At 43.2% G+C, this 27958-nt stretch overlaps 3 protein-coding genes across 12 annotated transcripts in view; 2 read left to right on the top strand and 1 right to left on the bottom strand.

Annotated features, from left to right (window-relative positions):
* EFCAB14 (EF-hand calcium binding domain 14) overlaps positions 1 to 16211 on the top strand; it is a 42480-nt gene extending 26269 nt beyond the window's left edge. The window contains exons 6-11 of one of the 2 annotated variants that reach the window (XM_025362221.1): positions 1750 to 1854; positions 2893 to 3084; positions 4558 to 4644; positions 6811 to 6922; positions 7988 to 8113; positions 12745 to 16211. In XM_025362221.1, the coding sequence (XP_025218006.1) occupies positions 1750 to 1854; positions 2893 to 3084; positions 4558 to 4644; positions 6811 to 6922; positions 7988 to 8113; positions 12745 to 12920 (798 nt within the window). In that variant the 3' untranslated portion in view covers positions 12921 to 16211. The remainder of the gene's footprint in view (positions 1 to 1749; positions 1855 to 2892; positions 3085 to 4557; positions 4645 to 6810; positions 6923 to 7987; positions 8114 to 12744) is intronic. The other variant, XM_025362308.1, reaches the window with a different exon arrangement.
* A 1573-nt stretch (positions 16212 to 17784) lies between these two features.
* TEX38 (testis expressed 38) lies at positions 17785 to 22885 on the bottom strand. 5 transcript variants are annotated; one of them, XM_025362898.1, is made up of 2 exons: positions 21874 to 22885; positions 17785 to 18491 (listed from the first exon to the last, which is right to left on the bottom strand). In XM_025362898.1, the coding sequence occupies exons 1-2, from the start codon at positions 21911 to 21913 to the stop codon at positions 17908 to 17910; spliced, it is 624 nt and encodes a 207-aa protein (XP_025218683.1). In that variant the 5' UTR covers positions 21914 to 22885; the 3' UTR covers positions 17785 to 17907. The 5 variants fall into 5 exon arrangements, with proteins under 5 accessions (XP_025218683.1, XP_025218850.1, XP_025218768.1 ...); XM_025363065.1 differs by having other exon boundaries at positions 17785 to 18340; positions 21874 to 22007; XM_025362983.1 differs by lacking the exon at positions 21874 to 22885 and adding an exon at positions 19380 to 19523.
* ATPAF1 (ATP synthase mitochondrial F1 complex assembly factor 1) overlaps positions 22216 to 27958 on the top strand; it is a 35738-nt gene continuing 29995 nt past the window's right edge. For 3 of the 5 annotated variants that reach the window (XM_025362524.1, XM_025362602.1, XM_025362439.1), the window contains exons 1-2: positions 22216 to 23290; positions 26250 to 26358. In XM_025362524.1, coding sequence (XP_025218309.1) covers positions 22959 to 23290; positions 26250 to 26358 — 441 coding nt within the window. In that variant the 5' untranslated portion in view covers positions 22216 to 22958. Of the gene's footprint in view, positions 23291 to 25736; positions 25969 to 26249; positions 26359 to 27698; positions 27790 to 27958 lie in introns of those variants that run through there. The other 2 variants (XM_025362772.1, XM_025362687.1) reach the window with 2 other exon arrangements.

Here is a 27958-nt window from a genome sequence, read left to right as displayed (position 1 = left end):
GCATCGGGAATTTGAGCAAGGCTCTTAGACTCCCAAATGCTGAAACGTGTGCTCCTGGATGACAGGCAGGCTGTCTAGCATGTTCCAGCTCCAGCCAGGCTGTCAGTTAAATGCAGCCTACAACACATGGAACAGCACCACCCCCATCCCTCAACCCCCAGCTGAGCCCAGTCAACCCACAGAATCATGAGAAATACTTAATTGTTGTTGTTTTAAGCCACAAAGCTTTGGGATAATTTGTTAGGCAGCAACAGGTAACTGACAGAAGCAAACCTCACTCCAGTGCCCAGGAATTCTTTTCACATCTCTGGATCACTTAGTGCTGCTGCAGATGTAAGCTGTCCGCAGTCATTCAGAGGCCTCAATCAGTCACTTAACGGGTGACAGCCCCAGGAAGAATTTATGAAGGGTAAAAAAGGATGGTGCAGCCCTTGCCATCTTGCTGGGGAGATGAGTTATGTGTAACTCATCTGAAATCAGGACTATTCAAGGCGCACAAAAGTTCCCTAGTCTCTCTGCCAATTTCTGGATCTGCCCCCCACCCCCACCTGCTCTTTGCAAGCTTCAGATTCCAAGTTTAAATTGAGAAGTCTGTACCAAGGAGACCTGGGCTGTATTAGCTCTAGAAGGGAGTTTTTTCCATTTTCTTCAGGACTGGCACACCTCACTGTGTTACTTAGTGGGGCTAACCCAGAGGAAAAAACATTGATCTGGGTGTCCAGACCCCTGGTTCTGGTTCTAACTGCCGCTGAGTAACTCTGTGACCCATAGTAACAAAGACCCCTCTAATTCAGCAATTCTTTTATTATTTTAATATCTTGATTATGCTCTCAAGTAATTCACTATTTTCTAAAATAATTTTACCTAACTAAAATCTTCCTGCTTTCTAGAACCATGGATTCCCCCGTCCTTCTCTCCTCCTTTTCTCTTTATTGTTGCCTTTTGGTTTTCTTATTAAAAACAGGGTTGATTTCAGATTTCAAGGAAAACAATTTATTTTCACCAGTTGCATTGTGTTATAATTAAATCTGTCTCTTTTAAATTTCCATAGCTGCCAATAGTAATCCTCCTACTGTCATTCTTTATGCTAGATAAGTCATAGTTATAGACTCTGAAGGATTAAGCCCTGCAGTTTTCCTCACTAAAGGAAAAGTGTATATAAACATGTTATACTTCAGTCTCTGGAAAGAAACTTGAGCAGTGGGAAGGGAATGGGAAAGGAAAAATAACCCGCAAATGTAAGTCTTACCTAGCATAATGCTATAAGGGAAAAACTAATAATGCACATGATTGGTGGTTATGCTAAATGCCCAAAGCCAGTGGTTACATGACTGGCTGCCTTTTTAATGTCAAAGCTCTTGAGTCCAGTGGAAACTATGACACTGTCCCAGGTTGAGACTGAGTTGGTCCCTGGAAAGTTACAGTGATGCTATAGTTTCTCTGGGAGTACAGGCAATGGGGCAAAGGAGAAATGGTTTCTAGAGAGTTCATTCCTTAAGAGATTGAGAAATAGACGAGGAGGATCTCAGTTCCCTGATGTAATCTAGGTGCTGCTGGCCTAGTGCCTGCTCAAGCTGGGTTCTCTTAGAACCTAGCACAGGACTGGTTAGCCTGTATGTTCCCAGGCAATTCTTACTGATTAATCTGTGGATGTATTCTGGGGGAGGCTAGAATGTTCTAGGACAATTTCAGATAGTTAAGTAGACCTAATAATTCCTTGTTGCCTACACTAACCTTTCCTCTTAACAGAATCAGCACTTCTTGAAGGAGACTCCTGGAAGCAACCAGATCATTCCATCACCTTCAGCCACATCAGAACTTGACAATAAAACCCATAGTGAGAATTTGAAACAGGTGCTTTTTATCTCTGGCTTAACTCCCTGTGATCACAGTGCACTTCAGAGGCAGCCAGATAGTTTGGGCTTAGTGTTTGGTGTCTCAGCAGGTGCCTCCTATATTTATTTGCCTGCCTGGGAGCTGACCAGAGAGGAATGTGTGTTGGTATCTCGGGGATCCATATTGCTGTCCATCCCTTCTTTGGCACTTTGCAGTTTTTCCCCGCATGTCAATCAGTGGAGTAAATTCCTTTTCTTACCTTGAAAGACCTAGAATGAGCAGATTATCCTGAAACTATGAAAAATAGCTATCTGGGCAGGTTAAAGATGAATGGATAGCAAATTAATGCAGAGTGATGGCTATTTTGAGCCACAGTAAATTCTAAGAATGTTAGAAAGCATATCCTTGAAAATCAGGATTTTCTAAAGTGTAAAGACGAAAAGGCAAGAGGGAAGAAAAAAGACTATTGAGTTCAGAATCACATTAAAGAGAATAGAGGAAATCTTCACTAAGAAGAATTCCTGTCCTGGGTTTAATGCCCTTTAAAACCTATAGTTATCATTCTTTTTTAAGTAGCAATCAGTACTGGAGGATGTCAATAAAAATAATTGAATCTTATACTAAATAATGCATTACTTGTTATGGTTTTGTTACATGAGCCAATTCAGTAATTGGTATTGTTCCTAAGGAAGGTTCGTTCTGACAAATTAGGTTAATGGACCTTTCAGTTAATAACCCAGCAAGCCTTTCTGCCAGCAGGTGAGGTAAACATTGGGGAAATCAATTCCCAAGCTCTCAGCTTTCTAGGACCAAAGAGTGAATCATGTAGGTAGTCCTCTTCCCTCTTTCCCCCTCCTGTCTAGCTGAGGCCAAACAATTCCAAAAGGAACAATTTAGAGTGGGAGGGACAAAGCAGACACAGATGATTGATGGTCAAAACCAGGAAAAGGAGTTTACTTCAGTACTTGACATAGTAATGGTTGTTCAGTGCTGCTGGCCTGCTTGTCTAATTTACGTCTTTAGTGGATTCCATAACTTTATTTATTTCCACTCTAGGATATCCTGTACCTTCACAGCTCTTTAGAGGAGGTAAACAGTGCCCTAGTGGGGTACCAGAGACAGAATGATCTTAAACTCGAGGGAATGAACGAGACAGTCAGTAATCTTACCCAGAGAGTCAACCTGATAGAAAGCGATGTGGTTGCTATGAGCAAGGTAGAAAAGAAAGCAAACCTGTCCTTCAGCATGGTAAGCCTTTTCTGATCTTTTGTGACATGCAGTGTGTTTTGTCTGTGCATGGATGACATTCCACCACCTTTGGAGAACAGCCTTCTGGCATATTTGAGAGGCTACGCGTTTGTATTGTGCTTAATCCGTGTCTCCTTTAATGCTCACACTAGCTGTGTGATGTGAATGGCCAGGCAGTGTTTGTCCTGATTTGGAGAGGGAGATGTGGAGAGGTCAAGTCGCTTACCAAGGCCTCACCACAAGTTGTTGGCAGAGATGACAAGGCTACTGTCATGTTACCAGTGAGCCATCTGGTAGGGAAGCGCTAGCACGTGTTTCCAAGAGCCTTCTGGATCTTTTCTTTTCGAAGTTGTTAGGGGTGGAAGCCATGAAAATGATAGTAACCAAAAATCTTTTACCATTTCTATAAGCCTGAACTTGGCTTTCATATTTATCCTGCTGTTTATATATTAAGGGGAACCTTTTGCATATGTCAGGAAACAGATCAGGTCAGACCAGCTCCCCAGCTTAAGAGGTCGTTGAGTTCACCTCCTTATTTTACATGTGAGGAAACTGACCTGCTAAGTCGCTCATGCTGGCAGACTGTGCAGTTTACTGGTTTTCATATTGCTGTGAATAAAATGTGCAGTTTCACATAAACATTGTGCAGGGATCCACGTGGATTCTTTGTTTAATAACTGCAGCCCCCACCCTTAAAGATTTTGTACAGCGAAGACACAGGCATATATTTAAAAATAGAAACCAAATACAAGAAATTGTGCCATAAACTCAAGTAACCACCAAAGCTGGAAGCAAGCCCACAAATAAAGTCGAACCCTGGTTCATGGAAAGCAGCATTTGAACTGGCTCTGCCACAGTGGAGCCTTGGCAGGTTGCCTGGACTTGGCTTTGAAGGGTGGAGTGGGAAGACCTATTCCCCCTCCTGCTTTACAGGGGTGTATAATTTACTACAAAGCTGTGAAGATTAAAGAAGCTTTATTTTACAAAGCCTTTTGAACTCAGCTAAACTAGGTTGGCTAAGAATTTTTGTTGATGAGTGTTATGCCTTGAAAGTTTTCAAAGCTTATTGTGAAAACTTACCACTCCTAAACTCTCTTTACTGTCTCTGCCCTCTCCCCCTACTTTATATTTCTCCAGCAGAGAAAATAGGTAATAGTATCCATCTGTCCTACTGTTTCTTAGAGCAGCATCATACTCAGTATGATATTTTGGGTAAAAGTTCTACCACCTTTTATCCTTCGAAGTCTTAAAGTTTGTGACTGAAACAGCTAGAAGCACTAGTTTCAACTTTGTCTCTCTGGCCTTTCTCCCTCTCTCCTCCCATCTCCCACTCCTCTGCAATTTCTGTTGAGAGTGTTCTGAGATCCTTTAAATAAGTTTGACCAATTTATTTAAAAGTGCTAGATGTTCAAGTTTTAATGTTTGCCTTTAATCTTCTCTTTTTTGTTGTTTGTTTTTGTTTTGCCCTTTAAGATGGGTGATAGATCTGCCACTCTGAAAAGAGCGTCTTTGGATCAAGTCACCAACAAAACAAATACAGTAAAAATCCAAAACATAAAGGTAAATAATGGGAGGCTTACCCTGAAGTAAAAGTAAATGCAGCAGCATCTCTGTGGTTTTGATCTCCTGCTTTTTCAAAGGGAGTACTTTTGGTCTCATGTGTTGAAACTTCAAAACAAAGCAATTAGTATATTAGTGAATAAATGAATACTTTTTTAGGCACCTACCCTGTGCCAAACACTTTAATAGGAGCTGGGGTGACCATAGTGAGCAAGGCAGACATGTGACCCCTGTTCTGGTGGAGCTCAAAGTCCTGTCAGTCAGAAAATCGTTAACACATAATTGAACAGGTCATGTATCATGAGTATGATAAGTATTATAAAGGACAAATACAGGATATGATAAGATCAAGAAGGCTTCCCTAAGGAAATGACTTTTATGCTAAGACAGTAAGTTATCTGTACTGATGATGGGGTACAGAGGCACAGATAATCTGAAAATGGTGTCTCATCTAAAAATTATTTCCTATTTTTATATTGCAATCTCATTTTATTCATAGTCCATTTAAACCTCAGCCAGTTCCCTTCACCTTGTACCTTCCCCTTTTTTGTTCTTCCCAGACAGATATACTGTCAAGACAAGCAATCTATGATATGCTTTGATATTCCAGGAAAGAAAGTGTGATTACAGTATTCTCTGATTAGAGAGTTAAACCATGGGCTAAGATAAAGGAAAAGCCAGGAAGATTATGACCAAGTGACTAAATTACCATCTCAGATGCATATTATGTTTGAGAAGTTGGGAAGATCTGAGGTTCAGAGGAAAGGAACTTGAAGTGGAACCACAGTACAGGCAGCTTTTAATGTAATGCTTTCCATCTTTATTTTTACTTCCTTAATAGTTTTATATTATCTAGATAAAGTCACAATATATTAAGGTTTTAATGCATCATAAGCTAAGCTTTTGTTGAGTTTTCTAACTGCTTCTGCAAATTTTTTTTTAAACCTCACCTACAGAAGACAGAAAAACTTAAGAGCCAGATATAAATGTTGAGCACAAAAAACTAACAGGGAGTTACTATCAGAAAATAGTAGCAATTTCAGCCACAGTACACATTTTAACAATAAATGGCAGAACACACTAGTACACACATGTACATAAATTTCATCTTGGCTTTGCTTTCAGGCCCTTGTTGTTTTTAACTGTCATCTCAGTGTATCAGTTCCTTTGTCCTGCCTTATCCAGACATCCTAACCAGATACAATTTCTCCTTACCATTAATTATTCAAGCATTTAGTACCTAGTTTTCACTACATATGTTCATATTTTAGCTCCCTAAATAAACTAAGTGAACTACTGTACAGTAACTATTAGAGTAGAAATAAGATAGGGGCAAGATAAGTAAATACATAATAATTATACAAGATAAGTAAATCATCATAATTAATAAAAAATGTGTAATGAGTTGGTGTTCTAATTAAGCATAGGCTCAGGACCTTTCACACTTGTCTAAGCAGTTAGAAACAAGCCTCATAGAAACCAGATGTCTCTCTTTTTATAATTAAATGTATTTGTTTATGCCACTCTTAATACTCCTGGGAATGAGGCAGGGTATGGGGGAAAAAACTTTAAAAGATATGAGCAAGCAAGACTTTGAATTAGAAATATTACAGCTCCTTCTTTGTGTCCTAACAGTTTCTGCCACCAGTTGAATCATCTCCAGGGGAGATCAGGGGAAAACTTGTAATTTGTTTTTGTTCAGTTGCTTCTTTTTGTAAGGTGGTAAGAGCATGAAATTCTGCCTGAAGTGGTCTAGTCACACAGTGAAGCAAGATATTTCGGAAAGTTATTTAGTTAGTGTGAAATAGCTCCTAGAAAACAAGATCCTGCTCATTTAGGAAATGGGTGTTAGATAGGCCCCTGAGCAAGGGTACATATCCTTTACTGCTGACACATGCATTCCTTCCCCCATCAGCCAAATGTTCACAGTGAATCAGATCATCTGTAGCATAATGTTCCCTTAATGGTCTCAAATCCAGCAAGATACTTATCAGCACTGAGGACCAAAGACATCACCAGTATATGTTGATTCATTCTTTTATTGTCTTTATAGGGAACCTACTGAGGGTCAAGCAGTACAAGCTAAACAGGCTCTGGGAATACAGTGGACATTTAGATGAAGTCTTACTACCACCTTAAACCTTCTGTAATCTTTGTTTTGGGCAGAAAGAAGATAGTTCAAATTCTCAGGTATCCAAGCTAAGAGAGAAACTCCAGCTGATCAGTGCTCTTACAAACAAACCTGAGAGCAACAGGCCTCCAGAGACCACCGATGAAGGTGAGAGCAGAGCCAGCTTCTTAATATTTCATGGAGGCTTGAGCAGCTTGCCTCCCACACGGGGAGCAGGGAAGGTGTTCCAGCAGTACTGATCGCACCAAGCGAGTGATGCCTGAACGCACCGAGATGAAGCTGATACACTTTGCTTTCATTTAGAAAAGGCCCATTTTGTACATGATTTGTACTCTAGTCTATTAAGGGAAGAATCGGTAATGTTTAGCTGGAAATAGACTTCTCCATGCTGTCTGCATCCAATTATAGGCAAAAATGTTACTGTCGTAGCGTATATTAAACCAGCCCTGAAAGTTGTTTATGGGAGTCTTTTCCCTTCTGTAAGTGCATAACATGTATTTAAAAATAAATGTTCGTCCTTCTGAAAATCGTTAACAAAAATAATGATGGCATCTTTGGGTTGGAAGGGTCTTTGGCTTTAGGTATGGACCTGTCTGATCAATATTAGCAGATACATTAGCCTCCACTGATTTAGACCGTGTGAGGACATAATCAAGGCACCGGACTGTGTTGGCTTTGACCCTTTCTGCACACAAGTATTTTTCTGTTTTAGAAAAGCAGTACAACCTCTCTTGAATTCTCTTTTAGATAGGAGACAGAATTGTGGTGAGATGCCTTGTCCTAACATTGTGCTACATCATCTTACGGTCGCACTCTTAGCACTAGCTTAGTGGGTGACACATACCCCTAGACTAGGTTTAAAGCACATCTCCCAGGATGTCAAGATCTTTGATATCCAACCTCTATGTTCTTGTCACTTGACAGCTTAAACTCTTACCATCTAAACATGTATAATGCTAGCTTGTACTGTAAGATCTTCTAATGGGACTGCTACTGCAAACCTTAATGTAGTATAATACTGATTGGTCCTCCCTTGCCCACAAATGTCTCAATCCAAGCCTTTAACTTCACGTAGTCACTATGCTACTTAATTCTCAAATGTTTCTCTAAATTAATTGTATATCCAATTTTCCTAAAAGGTGACCTTCGATACTTGTTTACTTTGGTGTTAGATTCAATAATACTAAATAAAACTATATGTATTTGTTACAGAGCAAGTAGAGAGTTTCACATCAAAGCCATCAGCATTGCCAAAATTTTCACAGTTTCTTGGAGATCCAGTTGAGAAAGCTGCCCAACTAAGACCTGTCTCTCTACCAGGAGTTTCTAGCATTGAAGGTAAATTTTTATACCATGGGGTAGTAATGGGAATGTTCCAAGTAATAACTTTTTTATGTTTATTTTCACTTGTCAAAAATATATATGATCTAACATTTATTGAGCAGATATCAAGTGCCAGATACTTGATATGCATTATGTCATATAATCCTGATAACCACTCCATGAACATAAGTATTTATGTATTATACTCATGTTACTGATAGGGAAACTGCCTAAGTCCACACAGCAAATAATTGGTTGAAACAGAACGCAAACCGAGACAGTCTGATGCCAAAGCTTGTACTTTCTTTTTTTTTTTTTTTTTTTTTTTTTTAGACCCCCAGGCTGGAGTGCAGTGGCACAATCTGGGCTCACTGCAACCTCCGCCTCCCAGGGTTAAGCAATTCTCATGCCTCAGCCTCCCAAGTAGCTGGAATGACAGGTGTGCACCACCATGCCCGGCTAATTTTTTGTATTTTTAGTAAAGATAGGGTGATCTGCCTGCCTCAGCCTACCAAAGTGCTGGGATTACAAGCATGAACCACCTCACCTGGCCAAAGCTTGCACTTTTAACCAGTGTACTATGTTGTCTTTCTGTTATTGTTTTTTAGGATCTTCATTCACTGAGTGCCTCATTAAACCTAGTGCTAAGCAATAAGAATACAGTGTAAGATATGGTCTCATTTTCTTTCTTCAAGGATATTACAGTCTAATGGAGAAGGCATGAAAGCAAATACAATACCATGAGATTAGTAAAATAAAGTAAAAGTTGACCCTGTTTGTCAGGGCCCTCCAAAAATGAAGAGCCCTTTTACTGAAAATCAGCAAAATATTAGTAGAAAGGATATGATTCACAGAAAAATGTGTTTGCATTGCTTCCAACAGTGTGTGTTCTATCCCTCATGGTGTTATTTAGTGCCTCCTGATTTTGTATTAGCTGGCTGCCTGGTAAATCACTTGCTCCTGTCCACCCCACCTGCTCTGGCTCTTCTCTATACCATTCTACCAGGAACATTTCCTTACCTCCCGTGACTGAATTAGGCTCCTCCTGTGTGCTCTTAAATTTTGTTTGCCCCTGTTTAGCATATGTCACTCTGTTGTAATTTCCTGGGGAGATACAAAATATAATTTCCTATGGGACTATGTCTTGTTTACTCCCAGCCCCTAGCACAGTACCTGGTACTCCTGAATATTTGTTAAATAAATGAATGAGTTACCTACACATTGCAATTAAATGCTTAAAGCATAGAAGACTTAAATTTTTGTATCACCATTTAATGTGATTACTTTTCTTCCCTGTTCCTTTTTTTTTTTTCTTTCTTTTTTTTGGGGAGGAGGGAAAGTGTTGCGTTTAATGGGAATGCAAGCTTCCTGCCACTTTCCATTGTTACATCAAGATTTGATGAGAATGAATGGGGGAAAGCTATTAGGTCAGATTAAGGAATAGCAGTCTTAACATTCGTGCTTGAGTCCTCAGCATAGGCCTTAGATACTTTTGAATGACTACACTTTTGGAATGACCTGAGGCAGCAATCATATTTTTATTTGAATACTGCTAACCAAATGCGTAGTGTGGCATGTTGTGTAAATTCATGCCACAAAAAAAGAAAAAAGAAAGAAACAGGATTCTTCAGCTAGCCACTTGGTGTAAGATGTTGGGAACAAGTGTCCCACTGCTTTCCTGCGTTTCAGAGAGCTTTTGATATTTTATTAGCTGCATTGCTGCACCTATTGTAGGAGTGAGAGTAGGGCCCTATTCAGATGCTTGTTTATAGGAGCTCCTTGATGGACTGGACCTTGCACTGCAACTGTTTTCCCTCCCTTCAAGTTATTTTTATTCTTCCTGAATACCAAACAGCAAGAGGCCTATTGAACCTAGGTATGGTGTGGAATAAATGATGAAATTAAAGGAATTTGGGAAGATTTTTAAAGAAACATAAAGCTCATTGACCTTCTTTGGTATTAGAGATTAAATCTTCTATTTGATTATGGGCACACAAGTCTTTTTTAAATGTTATATATATACGGCCAGGTGCAGTGGCTCATGCCTGTAATTCCAGCATTTTGGGAGGCCAAGGCGGGCAGTTGGCTTGAGCTCAGGAGTTTGAGACCAGCCTGGGCAACACAATGAAATCCCATCTCTACAAAAAATACAAAAATTAGCTAGGCATGGTAGCGCACACCCTGTAATCCCAGCTGCTCAGGAGAATAGCCTGAGCCTGGAAGTTTGAGGCTACAGTGAGCTGTGATCATGCCACTGCACTCCAGCCTGGGTGACAGAGGGAGGCCCTGTCTCAAAAATAAAAAATAAAAAAGTTATGTATATAACTGACCTTCCTAAGTGTTTGTGATGAGGCCCTTGAGAAAATACCAGAAGAAACTATTGATAAACATTCTCTAACTATTTTGGCTCAATATTGCCATTGAAATAAAAAAGAAGATACAGAACAACTAGTAATACTGCTGTTTTTCTTGTTTACTGATTTTTTAAAAGTAGAGAGCGTGCACTTTGGAGAGATATATAGTCCTCTGGTTCTTCTTTTTTAATTGAAATACAATTCACATACCATAACATTCACCTTTTTAAAATGCATTTAATCCAGTGTTTTTTAGTATATTCACAAGGTTGTGCAACCATCACCGCTATCTAATTCCAGAACATTTTCATCACCCCGCACAGAATCTCTGTAACCATTAAACAGTCACTCCCAGTCACCTCTCCCACCAATCTCCAGCAACCACTAGTCTCTTAACCACTATCTCTATGGATTTGCCTATTTGGGGTGTTTCACATAAATGGAGTCATACAGCATGTGGCCTTGTGTGTGCTTTTTCTTTCAATATGATTCTTTCACTTAGCATAATGTTTTTATGGTCTATTCATGTTAGAGCATGTACCAGTACTTCATTCCTTTTTATGGCTGAATAATATTCCATTCTGTTGACCTAACACATTTTGGTCTGTTCATCCATTGATGGACATTTCGATTGTTCTCACTTTTGGGCTATTAAGAATAATGCTGCCATGAACATTCATGTGGAAGTTTTTATGTAAACGTATGTTTTCATTTCCCTTGAGTGTATATCTAGGAATGGAATTAATAGGTCATATGGTAGCCCTAACTTTTTGAGGAACTCCTTTACTTTTCCAGAGTGGCTGTACCATTTTACATTCCCAGCAGCACTTTATGAGGGTTCAATTCACTTTCTCCACATCCTCCCTAACGCTTGTTTAGGCCTGTCTTTTTTTATTATAGCCATCCTAGTGATTATGACATGGTATCTCATTACACTTTTGAGTCACTAGTTCTTGAGCTGCTTAATTTCTGGATCCAGAGAGACAGTGTCACATAGTGGAAAGAGCACTGGACTAGCTAATAAGAAATTTGTATTCTAGGCCAGGTGTGGTGGCCTAGCACTTTGGGAGGCTGAGGTGGGCAGATCATTTGAGGCCAAGAGTCTGAGACCTGGCCAACATGGTGAAAACCCACCTCTACTAAAAATACAAAAATGAGCCAGGCATGGTGGTGCACAACTGTTATCCCAGCTACTAAGGAGGCTGAGGCAGGAGAATCGCTTGAACCCAGGAGGCAGAGGTTGCAGTGAGCCAAGATCACGCCACTGCACTCCAGCCTGGGTGACAGAGCAAGACTCCACCTCAAAAAAAAAAAAAAAAAAAAAAGTCAGTCCTGGTGGTTCACACCTGTAATCCCAGCACTCTGGGAGGCCGAGGGGGGTGTATCACCTGAGGTCAGGAATTCGAGACCAGCCTGACCAACATGGTGAAACCCCATCGTTACTAAATATACAAAAAAATTAGCTGGGTGTGGTGGCGGGTGCCTGTAATCCCAGCTACTCAGGAGGCTGAAGCACAAGAATCACTTGAACCCGGGAGGCAGAGGTTGCAGTGAGCCAGGATTACGCCACTGCACTCCATCCTGGGTGACAGAGCGAGACTTTAGCTTCAAAAAAAAAAAAAAAGAAATTTGTATTCTATTCCACTTAAGAGTTACATGACCATAGGCAAGTTACTTTCCTCTTTGAGCTTTAGATTTCCTATCAAAACCGAGAAAGCTATGAGTGTTTGGGATTGTTTTATGGGCTTCCAAGTCATTCCTCCAGTCTCCACTCAGCCATCCAACAAGAAATCTCACGATATGCCACAGTCTGTTTTATGGGCTAGCTCCTATCATATAACTCATTAGGCCTCTGCATTCCTTTTCACCCCTTCAACATAAGAATAACATCAGGAAAATCTAAAGGGAAGACACTGGACAGAGAGAAGATGAGACCGTTCATTCTTCTGCGATTATCTGTCACTGCTTCTACTTTGGCAGTGTTTCACTGTGTTGCCCAGGCTGGTCTCAAATTCCTGGCCTCAAGCAATCCTCCTGCCTCAGCCTTCCAGAGTGTTGGGATTATAGGTGTAAGCCACTGCACCCAGCCTTTTTTTTTTTTTTTTTTTTTTAATATTCTTAAGGAATCAAAAATTAGTCTTTCTGATTTAGTGAAATCCTAAACTTTACCATATGGAAATAAAATTTGCGGAGTAGCTTTTCTTTTAGTGTTTTAAATTCAGTTGAGACTACTTTTAACTAAATTTAGCTGTATGTTTAGACATATACATTTTTTTAATTCATTTTTGACAGATCTTCAGGATTTATTCCACAAGGCTGGCCAGGACGTGGATGGGAAGCTGACCTACCAGGAAATCTGGACCTCCCTAGGTTCTGCTATGCCAGAACCAGAGAGCTTGAGAGCATTTGATTCCGATGGAGATGGAAGATACTCATTCCTCGAGCTAAGGGTAGCTTTAGGTATCTAGCCTCATCAGGCATATTTTAGAAATGGACTGCCTAATATCTACTTACCTAACAACAAAACAACCCTTACTTACCCATCAGTCCTCTAGTCCTCCAAACTACTGTAGCAGATACTTTGCCACCTTTTAACTTGTTTGAAGAAGCTATATAAAAGTTATTTTTTTAAAGAAGAAGACCATTTTACTTATGATGTTCAGAAATCTATGATTTCCTAAAACTAGTAAGATCTTACATTTTAAAATTGCCAGAAAAAAAAATTAAAGCCCTCTTTTTTTCTCTTTCCTTTTTTTGAGGGGAGGAGACCTTATCTTTTAAAGCTGGGAAATGTATATAGAGAGAGAATAAGCCACCTTTTATATTTCACTTAAATTTGCCTTAAATTAGCTGCACTTTATAGAGACTCAGAAAATGTCTTTTCTTTAAAAGATAGGCCTTTTCTGTGTGTAAATACTTAAATGAAAGAAAGCATTGTGCATATTGTGTGGAAAGTAGGAAGAATGGTTTTGAACAGGATGTGAAAAAATGACTTATTAAAAATTGCTGATCTGGTGTGGGTGGCAGCTGAAACTGCATCCATGTCTCCATAAGGCATCTCTCAAAGGCCCAGGCGCTGCCAGGGGGTTTGTCCTGGTAGCTGGAGGAACCGATTTCAGGGAGTAGACACTGGAGACAGTACTGACTCCAGGCATGGCTCATGAAAGTAGGATTCTGGTTCTTTGTTCCTATTCCCTCAGCTAAACCTAACCTGGGAATCAGAGAGGTCTTGGGGATTTTTCTCATTTTTAGTACTATTTCAGGGTTTATGAGCATAAAAAGTTATCCACTGGGGAGCTCCATTTTCCCCGCTGAGTGAGCTAGATTGCCTTCCCCCACCCACCCACTTAAGTCTGTCTTAAAGCCGTAGCTGGCTCCCACCACCAGTACAATCTCCATTCTGAATGGCAGGGCTAAATTCCCCAGCCACTGTCTCACACTGACCACCCAGAGCTTTAGAAGAGAGCTCTGCTTCTAATTTTGACCCAGAAAACCATACCCCTTGAGATTTTACCTAGAGGCTAATCAAGAGCCTGATATGTTTCTCTGGGGGATGACTAAAGCCAAAAAGGTTGTGAGATGAAACATGTGAAATAATATTCCGTTTCCTTACAATTATCAGCTCAGAAGTAGCTAGAGGCTTTCTATCCAAAGGATGCCAAAGTATAGCAGGGCAGGCCTGGAGCTGGGGCCTTCACATGGTGGTAGCAAGTATTTCAAATCTAATACAAGCAAGTACAATACTTCCTATTAATGCTTCTGTGGACCTGGCATGAAAGATCCCTAGATTGAAAGAAATAATACCTCCATGTCTCCTGTATGTTGAGTCTAGAATTGCTGTGGTGTTCTTAGAAGCAGTCTTGGGGCAACAACTCGAAAGGAAAAAAAAACTACGAAAACTTAACATTGCTATAGGCCAAGTCAGGGAGAAAGTAGAGAAGCTTTCATGCCACACACTTCTTTAGTGGAGGTCATTTCCTTTTTAATTTTGTTCAGGTTGCCCTTCAGCCATGGATACAGTCCGGTACCCTTAAACATTTAAGGGCTGTTTTTTTCTTTACATGATGTTCAGCTTGGTGTTGACTAACCTTAAATTTTTTTTCTAGAAGTATTAAAATTTAGTTAAAGCAAAATGAAGTCTTTTCCCATGAATGTGTCCCCTTATCTCATTATAGCTTATGCTCAGTTTCACTTTCTTGGAAAGGTTAAAACAAATTAGCCTGGCACTTTAGGTAACTTGAAAATAACTCACCCTTCTGGCTGCCTTCCATCCACTCTCACCCTCCACCTTTTTTTAATATATATACACCCTTACAGATTTTCTAACAACCAAATAAAATTCTAGCAATAAATTGAATTATACTGCTATATTTGTATATACTGTACCATAAATAGTATGTCTGTACCTGGAAGGTATTTTTTTGAAAACTGATTTATATGAAATATACTTGAGGGTAATGTAGCTTGTCCTTTTTAGTTTCAGATTCTTATTCATAGGCAGATACTTTGAAGACACCTTAACTCTTTGTTGTGTGTACTTTTCCCTTGCATCAGATAGCTATATGTGGAGAAATCCATTTTGTTTTTTGATTTATCTTCTGTTCTTCCTACCTTGTGCTTGTCTGACTAGTATCATCCCTGAGCCAGTATATAGTACCATCCGCTCCCCCTACCAAATTTGGCAGAGGTGTTTATGCTGCATTCTCAGATCTATGAATATTTTTGTCATCCAGCCTGAGAAAGTACTATATCTTCCAGGCAAAAGTAGGGTATCTTGAACTCCTGAGTTGAGCAGACTCACTGGCTTAAGCGTCCCATAAGCCTATTATTTAGTGTGAATTTGGTACTTTTATTTGTATGTTGTCTTAACTTACTGAGCCTGTGACTTGTATTCAGCTGTAGTCAAGCCTCACCAGCCATATCTCATCTCTGAGAGGAAGACTGGATAGTGAATTTGGTTTGGGTTTTGGTTTTAAATCCTTTTACCTTTTCAGTCTGGCAGCTCCTACTGCTGCTTTCCTAAGTTACTCACTGCTTCTTGGTCCTTGTTTTCTTTTGCCTTGTACTATCTCGTATAATGTTTACTAAAAGAGCCTCCCCATAAATCACAGAGGCAAAAAGGTAGCATAGAAAAAGAAGAACCAAAAGAAGAGAATACCTGACTTCGAGATGACTGCGGTGTCATCTAAAAGGCAGAGAGGTGCCTGACCCTCAGGAAGGTGTGTGATGCAACAGAGCTGAAGAGTGGGTTCCCGTCACCTACTGCTGGCCATTGTCCCTTCTGTTGGAGATTCCTTTCTTTATGGTTGCTGTTCATAACCCCTTCAACACCCCCGCTTGCTGGTCCTGCCGGTCACAGTTGAGGATTTTGGCTGTGATGGGCTCATACTTATAATGGCCTGTTGAGTTGTTTTTAGTGACAGGTTTTGTTTGCTGCACACCTCATTGGCTTGCTTACCAGCACCAGCTAGATGTGGTCCCTCTTTCATATCCAAACCGGAACACATTTGGGTATTCCTGAGACTTTATAGAGCGTGTATTGTTTGTTATACGAACCTAACCTACCTTGTTGTTTTCTCATATTAAGAAATTTAAATCTACTTTGTTTTAGTGGAGCTATTTTGGTAACATATAAGCAATTTTGGTTCTGTTTAGGGAGAATTCAGGGTTTCCATGACTTGATTTGAGCTTTGCATATTTCATATAAGTAACACAGCCATTTTAATTTAGCTAAATAAAAAAATTTCTTTTTCTCTCAATGTGTCTTGACTAAAGCCTCTCTCACTCCCCTGCGATTTCTAAGGGGAAAAAAAATCTGCTTTGATTTCTATTTTTATGGACGCCTTACGCCTTTTGAAAGCAAGGAGTAACACATGGTGGGCCCAAAGTAATTAAGAATCTGCCTTAAGGACTGTGATATTTGGCCTGAAGAAGCAAAGGCCGCAAGGTTCAGGCGTTAGGCATCCAGAGGATGGGAGGGGCAAGGTGAGGCAGGAGTGAGCCCTGCCTCTGTGTCTACCCAAGATGCTCCACTTAGGCCTGTTTTATATTTTGAGAATCAATATAAAAGCGTGTTTGCCATAAATGTTCCACCACCTTTAAAAAAAAAAAAAAAAAAAGCTTAAAATCTGTTGCTAAAGAGGGGTCATAGAGGAGCTAAAGCTTTTTCACACACAGAAAAAAAATAAATTAACTCTACATGTTTGTTTGCTAGATTCTGGATACCTCCTCCCCTTCCCCGCACACAGAATCTGGTGACCTTCCCCCTTAGTCATTATGTAAATGACTATACATAAAGCTTTTATTACTTACAAATATAATGAAAGGATTTGTTCATTTCCAAAAGGAAAGGGAGAAACACATATCCTATGATAGAGCTGGGCTTTCTTACCTCAAAACTGGAGCCAAATGGCCAGTATTATCTTTGTCTCACCTTTTAGAACCATTTCCAGAAGTACAAACATTATTAATATTCCCATGTGATGGATCTTAATTTTTGGGAGGGGGACATGGATTCCTGTAGGAAAGGTAAAAACTATGGACATATGTCTACTTATAATGTTAGGCAGTTCACTGACCAGCCCTTCCTCCAAGCCAATTCATGGACCAACTTAATGACACCCTACGTACAATCCAAAGCATTCACCAAGCATTTTCTAACACAACATGTCATTAGGGAAGGGGCACTATGGTGTATGGTGGGAAGATCAGTACCTTTGATGATCAATGACTTTCATACCAGTAACTTTGATGAAAGGCAGATGTAGATTTGAGAACTGGCTCTGCAACTAAGAAAGGTATGGCATATGCCCTTGGAACCTGTCTCTTATCCATAAGAGGAGGATCATGATATCCATTTGGCAGTGTTCTTGTGAATTGTTAGAAATAATGTACAGAGGCAACCACGTAAGAGCTACATACATCATAGATAATAACAAAGAATGTATTTCATCCCGTAGTGCAGTGTGGCTCACAGGGCTCGTGATGACTCGTTTTGCCTGTGCCATAGCCACTGTAAATCACCATAGCTCACACCCTCAGCAGCTATCACTCTTGTGGCAACTGTGCTTCACATCCCACAGAACACCAGTGCCTTGGGGTACCCAGGCCAGGGCCTGGCACACGTTTTTGTTTTAAATACTGAACAGAGGGATATTGAGTCCATTCACAAGTACTGGTTCAGTGCGTCTCCCCACAGCCAACCTCCAGTGCCAGTTCATATTGGTGAGACTCAGCAACCAACTTGGTTTGCAAAGTGACCCCATCAGACAGGAAGGACATTGCCTTCCTAACAGCAAATGAGACACGAGGGAGCCTTGGACTTTTTTTTTTTTTTAATTTCATAGCATGACATCCAGGTGGGTCCTGACCTCTGTCAATACCGCCTTCTTGAGGTTAGTTCCATTTCCTACTCTGCACCTGATTCCTGCAGCTCCCACCCTCAGTGAGAGGAGGCTACAATTCTGAAGCAAAAGGCTTGGCATTGAAGCTGTGGTCTTCATGGGCCAGATTCGGGAGGGAATGGAAGAGAACATTCCTTTCAGGACAGGTGGCTGAAGGATAGGAGACAGAGTGGTTCAGCAGCGGGGGTAGGTTGCACAAGGGTGGGGCAAAGGGCACCTCCTGAAAGATGGGAAGTGGAAATGGGGAGCTGGCCTGGGGCTGCTGTGGAGCCCCCTGCAGTGCAGGTTGCAGGGGAGCGGGGTCTTCCGCCTTGGGGTTACTGACTTGGTCAGCATAGCTCCTGCCTTCGGGGATGTCCAACTCCCACAGAACATCTGGATTCTGGACCTCAGTCTCAGTCTTGGTGACAGGAGGGGGAGGGCCCGTGTTGATGGCTGCATTCATGCCGTAGCGCCGTCGCTTATTAATCCAGTACAACAGTGGGCTGTAGGTGAACGTGGCAGCTCTCATCACCTCCACCCACTGCTGGGCACGCTCTTCCCGCCTCAAGTTCTTCCTCCAGTGCAGAAAGATAATGCACCCTCCAGTTATCACAGAACACAGCCCCAGGAATCCAAAGTACAATGAGACCCACACTAAGGCAACAAGAAAGAAAAAGAGGCATGCTGGCTGATAGCTGTAGCTTGGGGCCCGAACTGTTTCTCATTCCTCTTTCACTTAACCCATTCATCAATCACTCCATCCACTTAACTACTCTCACCATTCCTTCCCTCCCTCGTTGACTTGCCTCATCATTCTCTTACTCAGTCAAAGCTAGATTTCCAGGAAGCTTAAGCACCACCTTTAACTCTTTACAGATCAGAAAAGCTATGTCTAGAGAGGCCATGTGCTGCCCAGGCTCAGTCAAGCCTCTGATTCCTAACCCAGGACCCATCCAATCCATCAGACTGAGAAGTTTCACTATGGGCAAGTCCATCAAGAAGTAAAAGTTCACCAGCACTTTGTAAGGCCCAGGCGGGCAGATCACCTGAGGTCAGGAGTTTGAGTCCAGCCTGGCCAACATGGTGAAACCCCATCTCTACTAAAAATTTTAAAAATAGCCAGGTGTGGTGGTGCACGCCTGCAGTCCCAGCTACTTGAGAGGCTGAAGCAGGAGAATAACTTGAATCCAGGAGGTGGAGGTTGCAGTGAGCCTAGATTGCACCACTGCACTCCAGCCTGGGCAACAGAGCAAAACTTCATCTCAAAAAAAAAAAAAAAAGTGAAAGTTCATCAGTTGACAGAGCCACCAATGTCCCATCCCACTCCATTCAGCTGTGATGGTCCTGGGCTATTGATAGTATCTTCTCTGGTTGATCAGAGCATGGTCTTTGCCTTAAAAGAATCCTTAGTTTTCTAGAGTAGACTATCTCCTAACTGCTTAGCTCTCTTCCATGCAGCCAGGCACTGTCCCATCCATGCAAAGTGTTTGTCCCCAAGCCCTAAGGCACAAGTCCAGTGACAGGGACTGGAGGAGCACTTACTCCCAGGGAAGCGCAGGTCCTCCTGTTGGGAATCCATATGGTTGAGCTTTGGTACCTGGCCGATGGCTCTGGGGAGAGGGAACTCACCCACCCATCTGCCCAGCCAGTCAGCCTATCTGCCCAGCCAATCAGAGTCTCCAGAATGCCCAGGCCCTTTGTTCTCTAAAGGAGAGGTCACTGGGTTCTGAGCATTGGGCATTCTAGGGGTAGTGCTTGTGAAGTGGTCCTGGGTTAATGGAAGGAGGGGACATCATCCAGTGGCATTTTTTGGGTGGAGTGTCTCTACTACTTCTATCAGAGACTGGTTCACCTATTGAATTGTCTGCCCCTACCCCTTATGGTGAACCCACAGAGCAGACCCCAGGAAAGGGCCGTCATCCCTCAGGGATTTACTGATGTTGCTGATCTTTAGGGAACAGTTGATGGGATACCTGTCCCCAGTGAGGAATGTAACAAGGAACACACAGCATTGGGCAGCCCGTTCTCAAAAAGTATCTAACCAAGTTGCAGGAAAAAACCTGCTCAAGGGAACCAATTGGTCAATACCTCCTTCTTTGGCTCCAACAAACTGTCTTTTATTTAGTTACCTTCCTTTAAGTGCTGACAAGTGTTTCCCAGGCACCAGGCCCTGTGAGGCTCCCCACCATCTGGCCTGCATCTCCTGCTAGCCTTACTTCCCTCCTCATCCTCCACACACCTTTCCCTTCTGCCTAGTCCATACTCCTGAACAGACCCTGCTCATTCACATCTCTGGAGGTGTGCTCATGCTGCTCCTTCACCCAGGAGTGCCCCTGCCCACTTTCCCACCACTGAACACCTACTCATCCTTCAGGACTCAGCTCAGCTGCCCTACTCTGTGACAAACTGCCCAGAATCATATCATCTCCCATTTGAAGGAACTTTGAGAGTTGTCTAGTTCATCTCACACCATCTGGTCCTACCATCAGGACCATGCTTGACTCCTGGGGGTAGATTTTTCCCTACACAGCAACTAATCCCCTTGGACTCAGTACTCACTTGAGTCAGGAACTTGCTCACCACCTCCTGAGGCAGCTTGATGCATTTATGGGCAGCTCAGTTAGAAAGCCCTTCCCTAATTAAGCTTAAAAGTCAGCCTTCCCAGTAGGTTGCACCACTGCTTGTAGCTCAGCTTCTTGGCACCATTTTAATAACTCCCCTCTTTATAGTCCTCCAGTGTGTGACTTAGGGAACTATTCAGCACAGAATTCTCTCCAGGGTCCACTTACCCTTGCTCTCCTCCTATATCACTGGCCCCTACTTTCCATTCTCCTTTGCTGGTTTCCCCCTTTTCCCCTGATCGCTAAATATAGGCATGTCTAGGGCTCAGTTCTTAGTGCTCTATCTACATTCATTCCATCAGTTATCTCACCCAGACCCCTGGCTTTAAATATTACTATACACTGACAGCATACAACTGTATCTCTCCAGCCTGGAATGCTCCTCAGAACTTTTAGACTCATACCCAAATACCTGGTTGACATCCCTCCTTGCCAGTCTGTTAAATTATCCCAAACCAGTATGTCCAAAACCAAACTCTGATTATCCATCCTCCAAAGTCTACTTTACCTACAGCCTTCCTCCTCTTCATAAGTAGCATCTCTGTCCTTCGAGTTGTTCAGGCCAAAAACCTGCAAGTCATCCTTGACTCCTTTCATTCTGTCACACCCACACTGACTCCACCAGCAAGATCTGTAGGCTTTTATTTCAAAATACAACCAAAATCTGGCCACTTTTTTCTCTCTGTCACTTTAGTCCAAGTACCACCATCTCTCACTTAGATTACTGTTCTCCCTGTAGGGTGACCAACATCCTGGTTTGCCCAAGACTGGGGTGGTTCTCAGGACATGGGGCTTTCAATGCTAGAGCCAAGAAAGTCCTAGGCAAACTAGGACAAATTAGTCACCCTTGGGAGAGTTTCCATCCTTGCCTCCACATACCCTAAATTCCACCAGCAGCCAGCATGATCCTTTTAAAAAGGATCATGTTGCTCCGCTGCTTAAAACATATAGTAACTTCCGATCTCATTAGATTTAAAATAAAAGTCCTTAACCAAGGCATGAGCAATCTAACTAACCCTCCCTATACCTTCTTGGTCTCATTTCTACCGCTGTGCCCTCACTCATTCAGACTCAATAACCTCCTCATCAGGGCCTTTGCACTTGCTGTTCCTCTACCTGGAAGGCTCCTCCCCCAGTATTCCCACATTACTTTCAGGTCTCTGCTCAAGTGTCCCCTTATCTCTCTCTCTCTTAGCCTGCTGTTTTTCAGCACAGCATGTAGCATCACCTAACATTATATGTTTATTTATTGTCTGTTTCACTCCTCCAGAATGTAAGCTCAATGAATTAATATAAACAAGGATCTAAGAACTTCAGATAATGATAACTGCTATAAAGAGAATGAAACAGAGCAATGGGATAAAGACTATAAAGAGATGGGGGGTTTGTCATTTAGGTCCCTTGAAGGTGCTTACATGTGAACTGAGCCCTTAGATGATGAGGAGGCAGCCACATGCAAATCCACAGAGAAAACAGCAAGTGTGAGGAGTGTGAGCCAGGTATGGGCTGGCATACTTGAAGGACTTACTCATCTTCCATTACACTGTTCGTCGCACAGGGCAGGGCTCAGGGCTGATCTCCATGAGCATAGGTTGGATTGAGCAGAGTTGAAGGCTCTGCCCTTGTCCCGGGAAGGGTTTCAATCAGACAAAACCCAGACAAGAAGGACCTGATGATGAGTACTGTCCCAGAGAGCCCACTCCAGGACTGGCCCCGTTCTGTGAGCAGGTGGGACACAGAGATGTTGATGTCACTATCCCTGACCCCAGGACCTCGCACCTGGTTCACACGGTAAGGAAGACTGTGGCATTTGGGTTGAGAGAATGGAGAGAGAGGATTCCAGGGGTCAAAAAGGGCCTGAATAAGGACTCTTCAAGGAGTAATCCTGGTGTTTCTTTGGGAGAGAATAGATCAGTGTGGCTGGAGTTCAAGGAGGATGTCAGGAAGCAGAGGAAAAGGAGGCTTAGGAGGCAGCTGTCATCTTGAAAAGAGCTCAGCTCTCGGGTAGAACTTGAACAAGTCACATAATTACTCTCGGCCTCAGTTTCCTGATTTGTTAGATGAAGATAATACCTGCCACACAGAGTATGAAGCCGATCAGTGTCCTGCACATAGCAACCTCAGTAAAGAGAAGCTTGCTGCTGTGATTATAGTTGATGAAGGACCTTCGATGCTGAAGGACGGACTACTACAGCGAGTACCTGGCACTACAGCAAGTGCCAGGGGCAAGCACCGCGAGGACCTGGAGGTCCGCTGGCTTTAGAGAGCGGACTTGGCGCGCAGAGGCTGCTGGTCCCAGAGGGAGGAAGGGCGTTGAATTTGGGCAGCCTCCCTGGAGGAGGCGGGCCGTGGCTTACACAGGGCGGCGAGAGCGCGCAGTGCCGGGGCCAGAGCGGCGCGCCCCCTCCTTCCCGCCCCGCCTAGCCGCTCTCCTGCGCCCGGAACGTTGGGCGCGCGGAACCTCGGTGCCGGAGCGCGGGCGCGGCGCACTCGGAGCGGGATGGAGCGGGCGCGCGGGCCGCGGGCCGAGGCCGACGCGCCTGAGGAGGAGGAGGCGGGGGCGGCCATGGCTGCTGTGGTGGTGGCGGCTGCAGGTGGCGCGGGACCGGCGGTCCTGCAGGTGGCCGGTCTCTACCGGGGCCTGTGCGCTGTGCGGAGCCGCGCCCTGGGCCTGGGGCTTGTGTCACCCGCGCAGCTGCGCGTGTTCCCAGTGCGCCGCGGCTCGGGCCGGCCCGAGCGGGGCGCCGACGGCAGCGGGGTCGGGGCCGAGGCCGAGCTCCAGGCCAACCCTTTCTACGACCGCTACCGCGACAAGATCCAGCAGCTGCGCAGGTGCGGGCCCCGGCTGGCTGGAGGCGGGCAGGAGGCGGGAGGAGGGGCGGCCCGGGCTGCTGGGCCTTAGGACAGCCCTGTGAGGTGGGCACTGGTACTGTCCCCACTCTTCAGATGATGTAGGCAGGCTCCACGTGGCTAGGTCACTTGCCCAAGATCACACAGCTAGTTGGTGTCAGAGCTGGGAGTCTGCAAAGCCCTGGCTCGTTCCATGTTTGTCTGTGTTTTGGTTCTCCAAACGCTAAGGTAGACTCTTATGACAGCCCTAAAGCAGGCAGCTCAGACACCTGTCCTCATTATGGAAATGGGAAAACGCCTTCTAGAGAAGGGACTTGACTTGCTCAAGGTCACATATTAAGACAGCTGAGGCCCTTGTCTGCAAGGAAAGGCGATTGGGGATAGGAGAAAGGCATCAAAGACTAGTAGTGTCACAGTCGGATCACCCATTGAACCCTCTTAAGGGGACTGAGGATCAGCGAGAGTAGGAGACTTGCCAAAGGTCACACAGCTCTTTGGGATTTGTCTGACTCTGAGTCCAGGGTCCCTAACACCACCCCTTAGCTTCCAGAGGGAAGGCCCTGGAGCTTAGAGGGGCTTGAGGTGCATGTGAGGGGCTATAGGAGAGTCTGAAGAGTTCAAGCGGGAAGAGCTAAAGGAGAACAGAGGTGAAAATTCAAGGGGCTTGGGAGAGAATTTAGCAGGGTAAGAAGGAAACCAAAGAGTTATGAAAGGAAACCAAAGAGTACGGTAAATTCTTTGAGTTCTGTCTCATCTCTACTTCCACTGCCTTAATTTACTCCATCATCGTCACTTGGGCTGTTGCCATTATCCTCTAGTGTTCCCTACTTCCATTCCTGGACCCCTTTACCCCAGTTCCTCTCACTGCTACTATAGTGATCTTTCTTGCCATCTGAAACAGTTATGCTGGCCGGGCGCGGTGGCTCAAGCCTGTAATCCCAGCACTTTGGGAGGCCGAGATGGGCGGATCACAAGGTCAGGAGATCAAGACCATCCTGGCTAACACGGTGAAACCCCGTCTCTACTAAAAAATACAAAAATCTAGCCGGGCGAGGTGGCGGGCGCCTGTAGTCCCAGCTACTCGGGAGGCTGAGGCAGGAGAGTGGCGTAAACCTGGGAGGCGGAGCTTGCAGTGAGCTGAGATATGGCCACTGCACTCCAGCCTGGGCGACAGAGGGAGACTCCGCCTCAAAAAAAAAAAAAAAAAAGAAACAGTTATGCAGTAAATGAATGAGGATTCTTGCTCTCCTTCCAGCAGCATTGAGATAGTCTCAAGTATTTGTCATCTTAAAAACCTTTCCTTGATGTACATTCCCCAACGAGCTTCTCTCGTTGATCTGTATTTGATCTCTTTTACACACAAGCATCTCTGAAGAGTTGTCTACTCATACTTTGAATACTTTATCAGCATCCATTCATTCTTACCCACTCATGAACAAATGAATAACTGGTTTTGCCCTCCTTTCCTACTGGATCATTCCCATCAACATTTATACATACTGTTATCCCCCCACTGACCTCTAAATAACATCCAAACTCCTTAATGTTCCGCACAAGTTCCTCGCACCCTAGTCCCTGCCAGTCTCTCTCTAGCTTTATCTGTTAGCAAACTTCCTTTGAAAAAAAAATGGAGAGGAGGGGATGTTCCAGGTAAGGGGAGCAGCAGCATAAACAAAGGTACAGAGGCATGAAACCACCTTAACATTTGGGGATGTTTGAGCAAATTTTCATCATAATACCTGTTGCACTTTCATTTGTTTACTTTTATGCCTGTCTCTCCCACTAGATAGTGAGCTCCTTGAGGTAGGGAGTCTGACTCATTTATTTCTATATCCTCAGATCCCAGCAAGAGCTTCACTGCCCAGGCTGTCCCTTGCCCTCTCTACTCCTTCACTATGGCAGGCCCAGTTGCAACTGTGGCCACTAGCAGGGTTGACCCTGGTCCTGGTACAGCCCCCAGGGCTGCTTGCAGCTCTGGCCAGGCAGGTGCCATGCCCTACTAAGCAGAAACCCCTGGTGTGGCTCTTTATTGAGGAGGAGCTGGCCCACTACAGAGAGAAGAAAAACAGCCCATCTACATGACAGTGAAGGCAGTGGTGTTTTATGTCACCTCCAGAAAGGAATTTTATGGAAGAAGGGGCCACCTATAATGCCTTGACCAGGAAAGTCCACCAGAAGGATAGCCAAGATGTCCCTGGGTCCTACAGACCTCACCTGTGAAACTCTGGGTCTCATGGCCAAAGAGCTGGAATCCCTGGATGATATCTTCACCACAGTGTACAAAACCAAATATCCCATGGTTAGCTACACAGCCTGAAGAATTCTTAATAGGGACAGCACCCCAGCCTGGATTTCAAACCTGAAAACCAACTCCATTTTGACATAAAGAATATGTTCTGATGTTTCACCTCCAAGAGCAGCTTCTTTGGAGGGTGGGTCAGGGAGACACTAAGATGCTAAATCTTCTGCAAACTAGGCTGCCTAAAGCCTCTGAATCACCAGGATCTGAATAAAACAGATGTTTAACCTAGTTGGGGGGACATATTTTCAAGAACTGGATGTATTCAAGTAAAAGCTTGACACCTAGTAAGGAGGCTGTAGGATTCTTGCCTGAAGAGGTGATCTAGCAAGATGACCTGAAAATTCTAAGTACCCTAAATGTAAGTACCTGAGGGACTAAGCCCTGTGTAAACCTAGGAAACAGCCTGCAAACGAAAAATGTTACACAGGCCCCTTGAGGATTAACAACAGTTGAATAACAGGATTTCTTTTTCCGGTTTCTTTATTTCTAGGCCTATGCCCAGTTCTTACTAACTGAAGGCAAATTTTTCAACCTCTCTGAATGGCAGTGTCCTTTCTCTGTAGAGGTGGAAAGTATGCTTTATTATTTTAGAATCCAAAAAGGCACAGTTGGTTTACCCTTTGGTTTACCTCTGATCAGGTCTGACCCAGCTGCTTTTGAGTCCCGTCTGGAGAAACGCAGTGAATTTCGGAAGCAGCCAGTGGGGCGTTCCAGGCAAGGTGATTTTATCAAATGTGTGGAACAGAAGGTAAGACCTGCCCCCACTGGTGGTGTTTGCTTACCAGCACTCCTTTAACCTCCTTACCCTGGCCCTTATCCTTAAAGTTGGCCTATTGATGGGTCAACTGGGTGAACTAAACATAGTCTCTCCCAACTCCGTTTCCATCCATAAATGTTTATCCTGCTCTTTCTAGGCAAAGTACTGTGGTCGTGGTGGAGATATAGAAGTATGAGAGGGGTACTTCCTGCTCCCAAGAGGAGCAGTCTAGTGGTCAAGGCAAGGCACACTTGGCAGCGGGCTAGAGGTATCAGAGAAAATTTCCCATGGGAGATGGAACTTGACCTAGGCTAGGAACGTTGTGGGGGATTTAAATTAAGTAGAGAGGAGGGAATGGGACTTTGATGTAGAGCAGGGGTCATCAAATTTTTTCTGTAAAGGACTAGATGTTAAATATTTTAGGCATTGTGGGCCATATGGTCTTCTTTGTGACTACTCAGCTCTACCATTATAGTGCAAAAGCAGGCCTAGACTGCACGTAAATGAATGGGTATGGTTCTGTTCCAATAAAACTTAATTTACAAAAATATTTGGCAGACTAGATTTAGTTTCCTGACAACCAGCCACCCCTGCCAACCCACCTCCATCCATTCCCATGTTGAGGAATTAGCTTAAACAGAGGAAGAGCTTTGAAAGTAAAAGGGGTTTCAGGAGACAGCATGGTACCGTACCCAATTAAAATGGAGAGGGAAGTGTTAAGGCTAAGGAAGTAAGTTAGGCATTAAACTCTTTGGGCTTAAGGAGTACAGGGAGGTTAATTTAGATGCTAAGAGGGTGAGCTCTGGGGCCAGATGCCAAGGACTGAATCCTAACCCTTCCAGTTACTAGCTGGGTGACTCTTCAGCAAATTGTTACTTCTCCATGCCTCAGTTTGCTTATCTGTAAAACAGGAATAATAACAGTACCTACTTCACAGAGTTGTGCTGAAGAGATAATACCATTTAAAACTCTTTAGCCCCATCCCTGGCATAATAAGTACTTAATATATATTAGCCATTATTATCCTTAAATAGGAATCAAAGCTGAGGAAAAGCATGTTGAAAACTGTGTCTGGGAAGATTATTCTAATGCAGTGTTTTTCAAACTTTTTGACCATGACCCACAGTAAGAAATATATTTTACATTGCAGTTCAGTACACACGTATGTATATGATTGTAACTGAAAAAAAAAAATTTTACAAAATAATGCTTACTTTTACAACATGCAGTCCATTCTTATTAATTTTTATTCTTTTTCATCTTTTGAAAAACTCTGATCACAATCCACTAAATGTATTTCACAACCTATTATTTGAAAAATTCTAACCTAGGGTGGTGCACAGAACAAACTGGTGTAGGAGAGGCCAGGACCAGGGAAAATATGGAGTAATCCAGGTGTGCGCTGTAGAAGCCTGAATTAAGGTAGTTATAGTAGAAAACTGGGATTCTACGTTGTGTTTTAAAGTCAAATTAGAAGTGTTTATTTTACTTGGAAAATACTTTCTTTGCTTAAATTTTAAGTGAATCTACTCAGTCTTAGTAACTAGTTTAGTTAATTAGAACAGGATTAATAGTAGATGGGTTGCCAGGC

Source organism: Theropithecus gelada, chromosome 1, assembly GCF_003255815.1.
Source record: "Theropithecus gelada isolate Dixy chromosome 1, Tgel_1.0, whole genome shotgun sequence".
In the NCBI taxonomy this organism is placed as follows: Eukaryota; Metazoa; Chordata; class Mammalia; order Primates; family Cercopithecidae; genus Theropithecus; species Theropithecus gelada.
The sequence above is the reverse complement of the archived record's forward strand: the minus strand, read 5'-3'. Positions and strand labels throughout refer to the sequence as shown.